General features: G+C 55.7%; 1 protein-coding gene and 1 long non-coding RNA gene across 4 annotated transcripts in view; one reads left to right on the top strand and one right to left on the bottom strand.

Moving 5' to 3' along the window:
* LOC138754819 (uncharacterized) overlaps positions 1 to 7,330 on the bottom strand; it is a 39,313-nt gene extending 31,983 nt beyond the window's left edge. The window contains exon 1 of the long non-coding RNA XR_011351936.1: positions 7,096 to 7,330. This is a non-coding gene — a long non-coding RNA (uncharacterized lncRNA). The remainder of the gene's footprint in view (positions 1 to 7,095) is intronic.
* slc39a7 (solute carrier family 39 member 7) lies at positions 251 to 14,188 on the top strand. Of its 3 annotated transcripts, none has more exons than XM_069919678.1 (8): positions 251 to 483; positions 4,638 to 4,962; positions 8,046 to 8,214; positions 8,747 to 8,830; positions 9,239 to 9,355; positions 11,097 to 11,228; positions 11,869 to 12,065; positions 12,369 to 14,188. In XM_069919678.1, exons 1-8 carry the CDS (start codon positions 275 to 277, stop codon positions 12,618 to 12,620), a joined length of 1,485 nt encoding a protein of 494 aa, XP_069775779.1. In that variant the 5' UTR covers positions 251 to 274; the 3' UTR covers positions 12,621 to 14,188. The 3 variants fall into 3 exon arrangements, with proteins under 3 accessions (XP_069775779.1, XP_069775781.1, XP_069775780.1); XM_069919679.1 differs by lacking the exon at positions 251 to 483 and adding an exon at positions 662 to 1,056; XM_069919680.1 differs by lacking the exon at positions 11,097 to 11,228.
* Positions 14,189 to 17,085: the final 2,897 nt, after the last annotated feature.

Below are 17,085 nucleotides of genomic sequence, written 5' to 3'. Positions count from 1 at the left end.
GCCTGCGCCCGCCTTCAAGGAAGAGTCAGAGAAGGCAGAAGCAGGATGTATCAGAAAGTTGCAGAATTCAAGCAATGGGGGAGGAATCCAGACCAACAAAAAGGTGCTAATTGGATATAAGGGTCTAGGTGGAATGTATCAAGCCTGTGCGAAAGGAGACAGGGGATGGAGGGGTGGGTGGAGTTCATTTTAACGAATGGAGGGTGCGCAGTTGGAAGATGAGGAGTTGTTCCCCCAATTTACAGGGTATCTCAGCCTGGCAGTGCATGAGACGATGGACAGATGGTCAGCAAAGGAATGGGATGGAGAACTGAAGTGGGCGGCCACTGAGAGATCCGCCCCACTGCAGCGGACAGAGCCAAGGTGCTCAACGAAGCCATCTCCCAGCACGCGCCCATCTCTCCAATGGAGAAGAGACCACAGCGGGAGCAGCGGATGCAGCAGACGACCTTTGCAGATTCACGTGAAGAGGTTCTTCGCTTGGTAGGACCATTTGGGGCCCCAAAAGGAGCTGAGGGAGGAGGTGTGGTGCAGGTGGGCAGTCTCCTGCGGTCACGGGGGTGGGAACGTAGGGAACGATTGGTGGGGAGTTTTCTTTTTTGGGCCTTCACGCACCTTCTCCGAGCTCTTGGTGCCAGGACGATCCAGGTGTGGGGGGGGAGAGGGGAAGGTCAGTGGTGTCTTTGAGGGGTAAAGACATTCCACTGTCATGGCAGTCTCCTTGCTGCGAGGCAGGCCCAATGCGGGGCGGAAATGGCGGTGTACGGAGGGTGGCTATGTTGTTGTGGTAATTTCTGGTGCGCGTCCACGTTGGTGCGGAGCAAGAGCTGCGAGGGGCTGAGGAGGCGGGTTCTAGTCGGCGGCCATGCTGATGCGGGGCGGCCGGCCGCGCCGCACTTTTACCTGCGGGATCTGCGGTGGCGGCCATCTTGGTGCGGGGCAGCAGGTCACGGAGAACAGAGTTCCGCCCATATTACATCACGCCGGGCCGGAATCTCGTGAGATCTGGGCTCACCCGGGCATCTCTCCGCGATTGCAGTGCCACGTTTGTCTCAGGTGAGGTGGTGGGTTGGAGAGGGAGGAGTAGGGTAGGGTGGGGTGGGGAGTGGAGGGGAGGGGGCTTAAAAAACTGATGAGGGCCGAGAGTGAGTAGGGTGGGGAAGGGGCTTGAGGAGCTAATGGGGGCCGGGGAGGGGGCTTGAGGAGCTGATGCGGGGAGGGGGCTTGAGGAGCTGATGCGGGGAGGGGGCTTGAGGAGCTGATGCGGGGAGGGGGCTTGAGGAGCTGATGGGGGCCGAGGAAGGAGGGGGAGGGGGCTTGAGGAGCTGATGGGGGCCGAGGAAGGAGGGGGAGGGGGCTTGAGGAGCTGATGGGGGCCGAGGAAGGAGGGGGAGGGGGCTTGAGGAGCTGATGGGGGCCGAGGAAGGAGGGGGAGGGGGCTTGAGGAGCTGATGGGGGCCGAGGAAGGAGGGGGAGGGGGCTTGAGGAGCTGATGGGGGCCGAGGAAGGAGGGGGAGGGGCTTGAGGAGCTAATGGGGGCCGGGGAGGGGGCTTGAGGAGCTGATGCGGGGAGGGGGCTTGAGGAGCTGATGCGGGGAGGGGGCTTGAGGAGCTGATGGGGGCCGAGGAAGGAGGGGGAGGGGGCTTGAGGAGCTGATGGGGGCCGAGGAAGGAGGGGGAGGGGGCTTGAGGAGCTGATGGGGGCCGAGGAAGGAGGGGGAGGGGGCTTGAGGAGCTGATGGGGGCCGAGGAAGGAGGGGGAGGGGGCTTGAGGAGCTGATGGGGGCCGAGGAAGGAGGGGGAGGGGGCTTGAGGAGCTGATGGGGGGAGGGGGCTTGAGGAGCTGATGGGGGCCGAGGAAGGAGGGGGAGGGGGCTTGAGCTGATGGGGGCCGAGGAAGGAGGGGGAGGGGGCTTGAGGAGCTGATGCGGGGAGGGGGCTTGAGGAGCTGATGCGGGGAGGGGGCTTGAGCTGATGGGGGCCGAGGAAGGAGGGGGAGGGGGAGGGGGCTTGGAGCTGATGGAGGCCGAGGAAGGAGGGGGAGGGGCTTGAGGAGCTGATGGGGGCCGAGGAAGGAGTGGGGGAGGGGCTTGAGGATGGAGAGGGAGGGGCTGTGGAAGGGGGCAGGGGGCTTGAGGAGCTGATGGAGGCCAAGGAGGGGGAGGGGGCTTGAGGAGCTGATGGGGGCCAAGGAGGGGGAGGGGGCTTGAGGAGCTGATAGGGGCCGAGGGAGGGGGCTTGTGGAGCTGATGGGGGCCAAGGGAGGGGGCTTGAGGAGCTGATGGGGGCCGAGGGAGGGGGCTTGAGGAGCTGATGGGGGCTGAGGGAGGGGAAGGGGGCTTGAGGAGCTCATGGGAGCCGAGGGAGGGGAAGGGGGCTTGAGGAGCTGATGGGAGCCGAGGGGAAGGGGGCTTGAGGAGCTGATGGGGGCCGAAGGAGGGGAAGGGGGTTTGAGCTGATAGGGGCTGAGGGAGGGGAAGGGGGTTTGAGCTGATAGGGGCTGAGGGAGGGGAAGGGGGCTTGAGGAGCTGATGGGGGCCGAGGGGAAGGGGCTTGAGGAGCTGATGGGGGCCGAGGGGAAGGGGGCTTGAGGAGCTGATGGGGGCCGAGGGGAAGGGGGCTTGAGGAGCTGATGGGGGCCGAGGGGAAGGGGGCTTGAGGAGCTGATGGGGGCCGAGGGGAAGGGGGCTTGAGGAGCTGATGGGGGCCGAGGGGAAGGGGGCTTGAGGAGCTGATGGGGGCCAAGGGGGAGGGGGCTTGGGGAGCTGATGGGGGCTGAGGGATGGGGCTTGGGGGCTGAGGGAGGGGGATGGGGCTTGGGGGCTGAGGGAGGGGGAGGGGCTTGAGCTGATGGGGAGGGGGCTTGAGGAGCTGATGGGGAGGGGGCTTGAGGAGCTGATGGTGGGAGGTGGCTGAGCAGCTGATGGGGGGAGGGGGCTGAGCAGCTGATGGGGGGAGGGGGCTGAGCAGCTGATGGGGGGAGGGGGCTGAGCAGCTGATGGGGGGAGGGGGCTGAGCAGCTGATGGGGGGAGGGGGCTGAGCAGCTGATGGGGGGAGGGGGCTGAGCAGCTGATGGGGGGAGGGGGCTGAGCAGCTGATGGGGTGAGGGGGCTTGATGAGCTGTTGGGGGCCGGGGCTTGAGGAGCTGTTGGGGGCCGGGGCTTGAGGAGCTGTTGGGGGCCGGGGCTTGAGGAGCTGTTGGGGGCCGGGGCTTGAGGAGCTGATGGTGGCAGGGGGCTTGAGGAGCTGATGGGGGCCGAGTGAGGGGAGGGGGCTTGAGGAGCTGATGGGGGACGAGGAAGGGGGAGAGGGTAGGGTGAGGTGGGGGGGCCGAGGAAGGGAGTGGTGTGTGCATGTGTGGCTGAGGGAGGCAGAGGGTGTGGGGCTGTGGGGGGGAGTGTATTGTGACGGGCCCAGAGGACCCCAAAACTTAGCAGCATTAGATATTCACCGAGACAAATGGTACTTAAACAAAAGTTGCTTTTAATTATTTTTAAATATGAAAATAGAATCACATTTTAACTCATGACTATTGACTTACTTAACCTAACTTAATCCCCTTCTAATTCTATGTTCATTAAAGTTCTTTGGTTCACAATCCAATCTCACTTCTCATTCCTCCAAGTTCACTGGTTGCAGGCAATTGAACGTTTATAAAGTTAACCAGGCTTTGATGCTTGAAAGGTAAATGGTTACCGCTTAGGAAGGTTCTTGTTGGTTTTCAAGGAGAGATTTGTTGTTTGCTGGACATCCACAACTGATTCCTTTTTAATCAGCTACTTCAGTATCTTGCTGACGAAATTCACCACAAAGTTCCTTCTTGTTTCATTTCTTCCAAGTGAAACATTAGACAGCCAGTCTAATGCAATGATCCACAAGGCTTTGACCAGGCTGAACGAAGAACTCACAACCCGTCTTCCACATGGGGTTTTCCACAAGCTTTCCAGCTTCTCCTGTTCCAGTCCCAGCTGCTGTTGCTGGCTGTAACACTGAAGAAGTGATCTGTGTGTGTGTGTCTCTCTCTCTCTCTCGGAAAGCCTGTTTTACTCTCTCTGCTTGCAAAACCACATGACCCTCTTACAACACCTCCAGACAATCTGTGGCTCCGACAAGCTCTTTCCTCCGTTGTCTTTTTGTAAACGACAGCCCATTAGTGAAGTCTCTTGGGCACTCCCCAAAGCTCTTGCAGAGGCTGTGAGGCTGATATGTCGAGCATTAGCAGAGCTCCAGTATTTCAAATAAGATCGGTTTTCAAGGGTTTGTATGTGACCCACACTAACAAACTCTGCCCCAATTTATCTCCCCAAATCATTACTCTTGTCACAGTATGTGTGTGGGCTGAGGGAGGGGAGGGCAGGGAGTAGGGGGGGGATGGGACTGAAGGAATGGGGATGAGGGTAGGGGGGTGATGAGGGCCTTCCCCCCTCCCCTTCCCCTCCAACCCTCTCCAGCTTCACACCCCTTCCCCTCTTCATTCAGAGAGCTATCCCCTCCCTGTCTCATTTCACTGCCTGCCTTCTGCTCATCCCTTTAAGAATGGCTCAGGCTCGAACATCCATGACATATCTCTGTCTCCTGCAGGGATGTACTGAATTCCTCCAGTTTATCTGTGTCTAATGTTTCTTTCCACTTGCAGTGTTGTTCTCACCCGCACGATGCCTGTGCCCCTGATGGCGCAACGGCATGGAGGCTTGGCCTTCTTCCTCTCCTGCCTGTTGTGCTGTGGGCTGGTCCTGCGTGTGGTGGAGAGTCATGGCCACTCCCATGGGCACTCCCACGATCACCATGGGCACTCCCACGATCACCATGGGCACTCCCACGGAGACGATCTTACTGGCCACTCTTATCCCAGTGATCACCTCGAGAACTCGCAAGGCAAGAGCCGGTGGAAGGCAGACTCTGCCTCAGGTGAGGCAACTCGCAGGAAGGCCGCCAGCGACCCAGTGGAGCTGTGGACGCAGGTCAGTGTTTTGTATGCCCGTCTCATCTGGCACCCACCGGTTCAGACAGGGTTGGTGCCATCTGTCTCAGCTCAGGGTGCTGTTCCAACCCTATCCAGTTGAGATTGCTGCCAGTTCTCTAGGGTCAAGGTTCCTTTTATTTGTCATGTTGTACCTCTGGCAACGATGGGACCTGGCCATTGCCGTACCTCAGAAAATGCCAGAAATTGGCCCCTAAGGGAATCCCCTATGTAAACATCAAACGTAGAACAAAGCTTAAAACAGGAAATAATACCTTGGGGCAGTGCGGTCAGTGTACCTGTTAGCGCCACGCCTTTACAGCACCAGCGATTGGAACGCGAGAACTCCTGAGAGACAGCACAGGACTCGAACCCCAGTCCCGATTGCTGGCGCTGCAAAGGTCAAATCTACCGCAATCAGGACTGGGGTTCGAGTCCTGTGCTGTCTAATAGCAGCAGATTCAAACGTGCCGGTCCACGTGAGTTGCTGGATATGAGAGGTACAACCTGTACATAAAAATGTGATGTAAGAACACAAGAACACCTGGCCTGTAGAGCCCTGCTCAGCCATTCAGTGTGATCATGGCTGATCTGATGATGGGCTCATCTCCACCCACCTGCCTTTTCCCCATATCCCTTAACTCCCCTACAGTGTAAAAATCTACCCAACCTTATCTTAAATATAGTTACTGAGGTTCCCTCCACTGCTTCAATGGGCAGTGAATTCCACAGCCTCCCCCCAACCCCAAGAAAAGCAGTTCCTCCTCATCTCCATCCTGAATCTACTCCCCTGGATCTTGAGACCACATCCCCCTAGTTCAGGTCTGTCCACCACCCCCCCACCCCCCACCAATCCTATCTATGCCACCTCTATCCTATCTACGCCTTTCATAACTTTAGATGTTTCTGCAAGATCCCTTCTCATTCTTCTAAATGAGAAGGGATTCTCATTCTTCTATTCCAGCGAGTACAGTCCCAGACAAATTAATCTCTCCTCATAGGCCAACCCCCTCATGCCTGGAATCAACCTGGTGAAATCAACCTGGTGAACCTCCTCTGCACCGTCTCCAAAGCCAGTATGGCCTTCCTCAAGTAAGGAGACTAGATTGTATGTCTTACTCCAGATGTGGCCTCACCAGGACCTTGGACAGTTGCAGCAAGAGCTCCCTGCTCCTAAATTCAATCCCTCCAGCAATGAAGGCCAATGCTCCATTTCCCTTCCTGATCACCTGCAAACCAACCTTTTGCGATTCATGCACAAGCACTCCCAAGTCCTTCTGCATGGTCCCCGTCCCCTCTTCCAGATCATTTATGTGTATCGTGAACAGTTGCAGGTCCAGCACTGACCCCTGTGACACCCCGTTCATCACCAATTGCACCCTGATGTACTTTGTTTGTCTGCAGTAAGGCAAGTAAAGAATAGCCCTGTGCCCCTAACAATAGGAGAAATAGAAGCCTCCAGCGCTCCCGTGGCCTCCGCACCCGCACGGAGACAATCCATCGGTCGCCCGAGCTCCAGATCCAAATCTCCAACGTGATCAGGAAGCCTTCAGCGCCTGAGGGCCATTCGTGCCCTCAGCACCCTCTCGAATTACGACGCCCGGCTCCCATGAGCCAGTCACCAGCAGCCTGTGTGGGTCTTTCAACCGCTGCTGTGATCAGCGTCCTGCATGGTCGTCTTCTCTGTTTCTCCTTCTAAATGGGGTGGTGCACTGCACTGCACTGGTCCGTTGCTCCCCAGCTGCCTGCTACTCGTGCTCTGCTGCCCAACCCAACACAGGTGCCGAAACCTTGGGCACAGATAGGATTTAAAAAAAAAACACACTGTTGGCTTCTTTAACCGGGCGTTTGAAGCCTGTACACAGCCATTGTTATCAGGACTGGGCAGTAGGACCCTGCGCAGCAGTGCTGTGCCTCCATTCTCCTGGCAACTCCAGCCATCTGCCACTTGCATGCATTCAGCCCGTATCCCTCCCAACCTCACCCATCCATGTCCCTGCCCCCTGGCAGTTCATTCCACACACCCTTCACTCTGCGTGAAGGTACCCCCTCAGGTCTCTTTCCTCCTCCCAGCCTCTACTCGCCTTCTGAGCCAGATGGGTATCCCATTAATGATAGAATATTGTTTGCTTACCTGGAGAAAGCAGAACCGGCAAGCTGCACTTTAATTTCTGGCAACATCGCCTGCCTTGTTCATCAATTTAAACATCCTTTATCCCCAGACACGCTATAATATCCCTTTGACATCACAGAGCAGTCTCCCTGTTACATCACCGTGCTCTGTGACATCACAGAGCAGGCTCTGTGCCCTGAGACATCACTGTGCTCTGACATCACAAGACTGCCTGCCTATAATATCACAAGGATCCGTGACCTCACAGAGCAGCCTGCCTCGCCCCCCCCCCTTATATTGCCATGCTCTGTGACATCACAATACAGCCTCTCCATGACATCATCGTGTTCAGTGTCATCACTGTGTCCAGTGACCTCACAGGGCCAGCACGTTCCTCGATTCCTGTGGAACTCATGGGGACCTCTCTGGCTCCTGGGGCTGCCATGATTGAGGTCAATGTCATTACCAGAGGCACTGTTGGTGAGGTATAAAAGGGGTGACAGACCTTGGGAGTTCTCACCAGAATGAGTGCCCCCCACTTCCCCAGAGAAAGGCCCTTGCTCCTGGGTATCACTGAACAATAGTGTTCCGCTCTCCCCACTGGGCTTCGACCCCTAACAGGACCCCTCCTGGACACCACCCCTCCCCGTGTCCCCTCCAGGACCCTACCCCCTCCAACACCAACTCCTCCCTGTGACCCCTTCTGGACACCTCCCCCTCCCTGTGACCCCTTCTGGACACCTCCCCCTCCCCGTGACCCCTCCTGTGCACCTCTCCCTCCCCGTGACCCCTCCCATGTCACGTCCCCTCCCCTTGACCCCTCCTATGTCTTTGCTCCCTGCCTTATCCAGGTCCACTCTGCCCCGTGTCCCAGGCCTCTACCCAATGATCTGCAGGGCGGGGGCTGTGAATGGTGGGACTGTAAGACTAGCAGTGATGGTGTTTTCTTTCTCTCTCTCCACCCCCCTCAGGCCGTGGGAGCTACCCTTCTGATCAGTGCAGTGCCCTTCCTCATCCTGCTTTTCATCCCCGTCGAGTCAAACACCTCCCAACACAAGAGCCTCCTCAAGGTGCTGCTGAGCTTCGCCTCCGGAGGGCTACTGGGCGATGCCTTTCTCCATCTCATTCCGCATGCACTGGGTGAGGCACATCCCCTCCCTGAGGAAGGGGGGGCGAGATGGGTGAGCGGTGAGGGGGTAAGGGTGGGAGGTGGAGGGAGGAATGGGGTGAGGTGAGGGGTGGGAGGAGAGGCGGAGGTGAGGGTAGGGGTGAGAATGGGAAGCACTGGGTTGGGAGGGGTGAGTGGGAAGTGGGAATGGGGAGTGAGGGCTGAGTGGGGAGGGATGGGAGGGGAAGAAAAGTGAGGGGTGTTGAAATGTGGAAGGTGCGGGAGAGGGGTTCGGAGGGGATAAGGGTTCAGAGAGGAGGGGTTCGGAGCAGGGAGAAGTTCAGAGGGGGGAGAGAGGTTTGGAGGGTTAGGGATTTGGAGGGGTTCAAAGGGGCGAGTGATTCAAACGGGGAGAGAGGTTTGGAGGAAGGGAAAGGGGAGTTCAGAGGGGTGAGGGGTTTGGAGGGAGGGGAAGAGGAGTTCAGAGGGAAGATGGGGAGGTAGGTTCAGAGGAGAGGGGAGGGGGCAGATAACCGATTTACTGGTGGCCTTGTCTGCTGACAGAGCCTCATTCTCACCCCTCGGGCCTCGATGCCACTCACACAAACCCTGAGGAGCTGGTCACCGGACACGGACATTCGCATGGAGGTAGTGCAGGGGTGGGCTGGGGGGGATGCTATCCCGATGCATGTGTTCTATGGACCACCCTGCCTCCCTCCCCCTCTTCCTCTCCCTCCGCTTCCCCCTCCTCCGACACGCTCCTTCCCTCCCTCCCCCACTCCCTCCTTGGCCCCATCCCTACCCCGGACCTCCTCTTCTTCTCCTGCTGACTCCATTCCCAACCCCCACCCTCCCCCCTCTCCTTCCCCCATTGCCCCTTTCCCTCCCTTCCCGCTACCCCCCTCTTCCTCACAGCCCCTTCCCTCTTTCTTCCCCAGCCACGTCCCTCCCTCCCCGCCATTAAATGTCGAGCGTTTCAACTTCTGCTAGTGCCACCTATCACTCAAATGTTCACTTTGACCCTCCCCCCCTCACCCGTTTGCTGCTCAATCACAGGCCACCACCACTCCCACGTGATGTCCGTGGGCCTCTGGGTCCTTACCGGAATCGTTGCCTTCCTGGTCGTGGAGAAGTTTGTCCGGCATATGAAGGGCAGCCACAGCCACAGTCATGGTGTGTTAGAACATTTCAGCCTCACTAACAAGTGGAGGGTGAGGTATGGAAGGGAGGAGTGAAGGGCAGAGGGGAGGGTGGAGGGAGGGAGGAGGCCGGGGTGCCGCACCATTACCACATGGAGGGTGATTGGAAAGCAAAATCCTGCAGCCACTGCAGTCCTGAAATAAACGTCAGGGATACTCTGGGGTGGGGGGGTGGGGTCATCGGGAAGCATCTGTGGAGAAGGGGAGGGGTGGAACAACCTTCGGTGACCAGCAGCGATGGGCGGGTGAAGAAAGTGTGGACTGATTTCAAGATCCGGTACCTGAAACAGAACTCTACAGCACAGTTTGTACCAACCTATATATTCCGACAGGAAAAAATGACTCAACCCTCCACACCTCGATTTTTCTTCCATCCATGTGCCTGTCTCCGAGTCCCATAATGTTCCAGCCTCCACCACCATCCCTTGTGAGGCATTCCAAGACCCCGCAAGTCTCTGCGTGTAAAACAAAACTTAACCAGTCTCAATTTCCCTCCCTTCACTTTGTACAGACGTCCTCTGGTGTTTGCTACTTCTGCCCTGGGAAACAGGCGCTGGCTGTCCACCCTGTCTATGCCTCTCGTAGACCCTATAAATTGGAGGAGGAACACCTGATGTTCTATCTGGGCACCCTCCAACCGGATGACATTAACATTGATTTCTCCGGTTTCTATTAGGTCCCACCCCTGCCTCTCTCTTTCCCTCTCCCTCTATTTCTCTCATTCCCTATCCCTCGGTCTCACTCATTTTCTCCCTCTCCCTCTCTCTCCACCCCATCCCTCTGTCTCTCTCTCTCCCTATCCCTCTGCTCTTGGTCTCTCTCCCTCCCTATCCCTAGTGTGTGTGTGTGTGTTTCTCTCTTTCTCCCCCTCTCCTATTCCTCTGTCCCCTTTCTTTCTGCCCCCACAAGCTCTGCAACCCTCTTCATTCAGGTTTATATCCCTTCCCTCTCTCACTGTCCATCTCTCCTGCCCTTATCCCCCTGAGACCTCTTGCCTGTGACCCTGTGTTCCTTGCCCTGATCCACTTCCCACTGTTTTATTCTGGCACCTGTCTGCTTTTTGCTCAGACCCCAAACGTTGGTTGTGTATCTTCGACCAATGCTGACCGTTTTTCTCCATGGATGCTGCCTGATCTGCTGGACTTCCACACCCTTCTCCTCGATGGGCCTGGAATTTGCTGAGACTCCGATAAACGTTGACCTCCCCCCAATCACCCTGACTGCAGAAGGGCTGGTTGTGGCTCATCTCCCACTGAGACTCTAATTTCAGGAGGAGCACAGATGGAATGAGGAGTGTAATCGAGGGGAGGTTGAGGCATCGATGGGGGCTTCACCCTGGGTATAACCCCAGTTGTGTGTAATGGGACAGTGTGGAGGGAGCTTCACTCTGTGTCTAACCCCAGGTGTGTGTAATATGGAATGGTGTGGAGGAAGCTCAACGCTATCCCAATACACACTCTTGGGGTTAGACAGAGAGGGAAGTTCCCTCTGCCCCAACCCATCAGGCACAAACACAAATTGAAGCTCCCTCCACAATGTCCTGTCACACATTCCACGGGGTCAGACTCTGAGTGAAGTTCCCTCCGTGCTGACCCATCACACACTCCACAGGGTCAGACACAGAGTGAAGCTCTCTCTACAGCGTCTCCCAGTAGGACCCTAACCCCCATGGAGTTTCCAACCCAACTGAGGTGTGTGCGTGTCCGCCCCCTCAGGACCCGTTAAGAAGAAAGAGAGTTCATCGGAGGAGGAGGAGGAGAAAGATCACAAGCATGGGGAGCCGAGAGGGAGCACACGGCGAAGGAAACCTGAGCCCCCCACCGTCAAGACAGGGACACAGAGCAGTGGTGAGTGAGGGTGGGGAAGAGATGTTTTTCTTCGCGTGCCCCTCCCCCCCAGCAGATGGTAAAGCCATCCCAAGGACCCATCCCTGTGGGACGATGGTCGTCCCTCACCATCCCCTGCACCCATGGGGAGAGTCGATCCCACTTTCTGGGTCAGCATCCCCCAGGAGGGACCTGTGGCCACTCATGGGGCTTCAGTGCTGGACGGACAGGCAGGGGTGGGTGGGATGGAAAGCCCAGAACCTGGGGAGAGGTGCCCTGCTCCGGGGCATACTACCCAAGGCACTGGGGTAACACCCGCACCCTCAACCCTGGACACAACGCCTCTGTCCGCTAACCTCTACCTTCCTCCCACCTCCCCTACTCTCCCATTCCACCTCCTCTTCCCCATGCCACTCTTCAACCCCTTCTAACCTCTCCATCCCCTTCTCCTCCCCCTGACTCCCCATCCTGTCCTTCCCCCTCCTCCCCATGCCCCTCTTCAAACCCCTAATCCCCTTTCCTCCCCACCCCGTCCTTCCTCCACCCTTCCCCTCATTCCCCCTCCACCCTTCCCCTCACTCCCCCTTCCTCTCTCCCCCTTTCTCGCTCCCCTCTCCCCCCCCCCCCCCTGCCCCACCTCTCTCTCTTTCCCTTCTCACAGACATCAAGGTGTCAGGCTACCTGAATCTAGCAGCTGACTTCACCCACAACTTCACCGATGGGCTGGCGATTGGGGCCTCCTTCCTGCTGGGCCCTGGGGTAGGGGCCGTCACCACCATCACCATCCTCCTGCACGAGGTGCCCCACGAGGTGGGAGATTTCGCCATCCTTGTGCAGTCTGGCTGCACCAAGCGCAAGGTACGTGGGAAAGGGGATGGGACAACCTTCTCACCCCCCATTCACCCCTCCCCCACTGACATCCCTTCCGTTCACCTTTCCCCCACTGGCCCCCCTCCTTGTCACCCCCTCCAGTTCATCCCTCCTCCACTGACCCCCCCTCCCCCCATTGCCTTCCAGATTTGGGGGTGTTGGGGAGCATTATCCCCTGCCTTCCAGAGGCCTGTATGGTGGGACTGGTATGTGGGGTATTTGAGGGGGGGCGAAGGGTCACAGGGCTGTCCTCAGCCTCTCCTCCTTACCATCTCTCTCTGGTGCCAACAGGCAATGCTGCTGCAGCTGGTGACGGCACTGGGTGCGCTCGCTGGCACGGCCTGCTCGCTGCTTGCTGAGGGGGTTGGCGAAGTGGCCACATCCTGGATCCTGCCCTTTACCGCCGGCGGCTTCATCTACATCGCCACCGTGTCTGTCATCCCTGAGCTACTCCATGACTCCAAGCCAGGCCAGTCGCTGCTCGAGGTGGCCGCTCTCTTGGTCGGGGTCCTCATGATGGTCCTCATCGCCGAGTATGAGTAGAACCCCCCCCCCCCCTCCCCTCCCCTCTGCAAGCTGCGTCTGGCCACGGATAGGAGGTGGGGGGGTGAGCATCCAGAAGGCTTCCGTTTAAAGACAGAATGTGTTGGGGTTGCTGGTTGATGGGGCTGGACGAGTGAGAGGTGGGGTGGCTAGGGAATGAGTTCTGAAATTCACATCTTCCTGAGTCTTTGTGAACGGGCACGCTTGTGCATGTCCATGTGTTTGTGTGCGCCTGCTTGATCATGCGCTTGCGCACATTTATGGACGTGCCTGCGTTTATCTGTTTGTGGGAGTGTGCGTTTTTGTGTATTCACGCTTTGCGCGTTTATGGACGTGTGTACGTACATGTGTGTTTCCAAATGTTCACTTCTATTTAATTGTGCACACATGCATCAATCTGTCTACATGCGTATTTACATCTCTGCCTGTTTGCATATCACCTCTGTATGCCTACGTGCATTTTCTGTGCGTGTGTGCGCACACCTGTCCATATTACGAGTGCATCTTTCTGGCTGTGTGTATGCCTGTTTTGTGTGTGAGGGCGCGTTTTTATATTATGCTTACATATGCGTGAGAAAGACCAGGCCAAATATAAGGACCATGTCAAAAAACACTTTGATTCTCCCATCCCCACCCTCCTCTCAGCTGAGGAGCCCTGGGCTCCAGTGTCAGGCCAGCCTGCATTCTGGGTGGGGAGGTGGATGTCGCCCTGAGCCCCCGCTCCCGACTGCAGACCTGTCAGCGCCCTGTTGTTGGTGTGGAGCCGAGGTCACAAGTCCAGTGGTGACTCCACAAACAGTCTCTCCCCCATCTCCCTGCGCCCCACCCTGACTGACAACGGAGTGGGTTTATTCCTGAAGCAGTACTATCACTAAGCAAAGCTACAAGAGGGTTGAGTTCCTATTTCTTCACAGTTCACCCCAGTGAAGTGTTGAGTCGCAGTGGGCCAAGGGATTTAATTTTCACCGCAGGCTTTGGTGAAAGTTCAATCCGCACTCCCTCCGACCCTGGCACCTGTGTTTTCCCGGCAGCTCCGAATCCACCCCCCCCCACCCCGCCCAACCTTTGGATGGCATCCGAGAGCACAGACTGCCAGTCTTGGTGAGATCCAGAAATCCCGGGTTTCCTGCAGGCAGCGCACCATTCGCTGAATGCAACCTGGCAGCTTCTCGTCCAATCCGATGTATTAACGAACAGCGGGGATGCTCAGCAGGTCAAACAGCGAACTCTATACAGCACAGATCAGGGCCCATATGAGGCCTTCAAGGTATGAGCCAGAAGTGAGAGCTGCTCCTCCCCTTGCCCCCACCTCCTCCATTTCATTCAGGCTGCTTATGTTTTGCTCACACGTCAATGAAGGGCTCTGGCCCGAAACGTAGGTTCTGTAACATTGCTGAAGAAAGCTCACTGTTTGACCTGCCGAGTCTCTCCACCGTTTTTTTAAAAAAACTTTGCGTTTTATTCCAATCTGAGTTCCCAGCTCTGAACGAAACTGGTCCTGTCCTCACCCACACCAAATCATTTCCACATTGAAGTGGGAATCTTGCAGGTCAAGATGATGGGGCGGGGGGGGGGTTCTAAGCAGGGAGAAGTGGGCAAGTCCTCTGGAGCCCTGTTGATCTGGGGGGGGGGGAAGAGATCGGAGGAGGACTGCACAGATCGGGGTGTTTCCGTACGAGGTTTGTGGCATGTGGTGGGCTAAGAAAGAATTTTGCTGGCACGTTAATCAGTGGAATGAGATTTCTCTCGGGACTTCCTGGGGTGGGGGGGGGGGGTGGGTGTAACGAGAGGGGAGCAAGGCACTGGCTGAGCGCCAGTGCAGGAGTGGGCGGAGAGGTGCGGACCAATTACAGCGAGCTGTTTGTGGAGACTTGGGCGTGGACCAGAAGGTCGGGGTGGGGGTTTTATCCCTGGTGGTCCTCCTGTCCTCGACCCAGGGAACACTGACAAAGCCCCTGGACATTTAACCTTGAGACGCCGGCAGCCCCACCAACCCCTTCGCCCTGCCCCTTGTATTTGAGGTTTGTCGTGAACTTTGCACCGACAGCAGGAGCTGCAGTTGAATCATGGTTACAAGTGGCTGAGGTTTCCATTTTGCTGTCACACGTGTAATTGTTCTGACGGCAGCCGTGCAAAATAACCTCAATAAACAAGCATAAAACACCTTGGCTTTGTGTCTCCATCCTTTTCATTTTAAGAGGAATAGAATACAAGAGCAGGGATGTGATGTTGAGTCTTTATAAGGCTCTGGTGAGACCTCATCGAACAATAAAGCACAGAAACTGGTCCCTTTGACCCTTCTAGTCCATACTGAACGATTATTCTCCCTAATCCCACTGACCTCCCCCTGATCTGAATACCCCACCAATCCATGTTCCTTATTAAAAATTAAAATTGAGCCTGCATTCACTGCTTCAGCTGGTGGCTCCTTCCACGTTTCCACCACTCTCTGTGTGAAGAAGTTCTCCCTAAACCTTTCCCTTTTCACCCTCTGGTTTGTATCTCACCTACCCTCAGTGGAAAAAGTTTATCTACATTTATTCTGTTTATTCCCCCTTATAATGTTAAATTCCTCCATCAAATCCATGATTCTATGTTCAAAGGAATAAAGTCCCAACCTGGTTAACCAGTCCTGAAGTCTGGGAAACGTCTTAGTAAATCTCTCTGCACTCTTTATCTTACTGATCTCTTTCCTGTCGTTCGGTGACCAAAACTGCACACAATGCTCCAGATTTGGCCTCACTGATGTCTTATACAACTTCACCGTAACATCCCAACTCTTGTTCTCAATTCCTTGATTTATGAAGTCCAATATGCTCTTTACAGCCTTATCTACATGTGATGACACTTTCAGAGAATTATGTATCTGTATTCCCAGATCCCTCTGTTCTACCGCACTCCTCAGTGCCCGACCATTTACCGTGTACGTCCTCTCTTGGTTTGTCCTTCCAAATTGCAAAACTGCACACTTGTCTGCGTTAATCACCATCTGCCATTTTCCAGCTGGTCCAAATCCCTCTGCAAACTGAAAACCTTTACTGTCCATAACACCTCCAATCATAGTGCCATCTGCAAACTTGCTGATCCAATTGACCAAATCATTGATATAAATGACATACCACAATGGTCCCAGAGCTGATCCCTGAGGCCCACCACATCAGGCCTCCAGTCTGAGAAGCAATCATCACTACTCTCTGGCTTCTCCCATCCAGCCATTATCAAATCCAGTTCACCACATCACCATCTGAACCTGTGGTTTCCAAACTTCTTTCCACTCACATACCACTTAAGAAATCCCTTAATGTGGTGTGTGTGTGGGGAGGAACAGGTTGAGAACCACTGCTCTAGACCCAATTGTTACTGAAATATTTTGCTGGAGAAAAATTGTCATTGGCCCATTTCCTTTGGAGTCCTGAAACCGTGCACATAACGAGTCAATGAGGGACAATTAAAAGTGGTTATCAAACTTCCCACTCACATCCCACCTTAAGCAATCCCTTACTAATCACAGAGCACCGATGGCACAGGGAATACTTAAAGTGGGATGTGAGTGGAAAGAGAGTTTGAACTAATCTAAACCTTCTCGACTAACATCCATGTAGACAACATCCACAGCCTTTTTTTCAACTTTCCTGGTAACCGCCTCAAAATACTCTAAGATTGGTTAAACATGATGTACCACGCACAAAGCCACGTTGACTTCCTAATCAGTCCCTGGCTATCCAAATAATTGTATACCCAAGAATACCTTCCAATAATTTACCTCCTACTGACGTCAGACTCACCATTAATTTCCAGGGTTACTTTTGGAGCCTTTTTTTAAATGGCTGCTGCCATTTATGTGTTTCTTTGCTGAGGCTTTCGGCTTCTCCCAGTTCACACTGTCCTCATGTGGTGAGAACAGCCAGACTCCAAGCTAAATCATGGTTCTCTCCACACCGTGGATGTCATTCCCAGTTAGCACATGGCCCCAATGTTGACCCAGTTCATTGACGAGGGAGCGATCCCCGGGAAGAATATCTGCTCCTCCGGCTGAACCTCTCTGCTGTCATTCATCTGGTGTGAGCGGCAAGCTGCCTGCTGCTCCCCCTCCACCTCATCGGCTGAGAGCCGGAGGGACAGGGAACACCTCATCGGCTGAGAGCCAGAGGGACGTGGAACACCTCATTGGCTGAGAGCCAGAGGGACCAGGATCTGCCGCGAAAAAGCGGGTTATGACCTGGACCGTCAGATGAACGCAAGAAATAGGAGCAGGTCAGTGGAACCTGCTTTGCTATTAGACAATAGATATTTGGCCCTTCGAGCCAGCACCGCCATTCAGTAATCATGGCTGATTATCCACAGTCAGTTCCCCGTTCCTTCCTTCTCCCCATATCCCTCAACCCTGCTACCATAAACGATGCTGGATGAAGAACGTGGGTACCATGGACGATCCGAGTGGAGAACATTCTGTACTTCTCCATTT

The sequence above is a fragment of the Narcine bancroftii genome, chromosome 2 (genome assembly GCF_036971445.1).
Source record: "Narcine bancroftii isolate sNarBan1 chromosome 2, sNarBan1.hap1, whole genome shotgun sequence".
NCBI classification, from domain to species: domain Eukaryota; kingdom Metazoa; phylum Chordata; class Chondrichthyes; order Torpediniformes; family Narcinidae; genus Narcine; species Narcine bancroftii.
The sequence above is the reverse complement of the archived record's forward strand: the minus strand, read 5'-3'. Positions and strand labels throughout refer to the sequence as shown.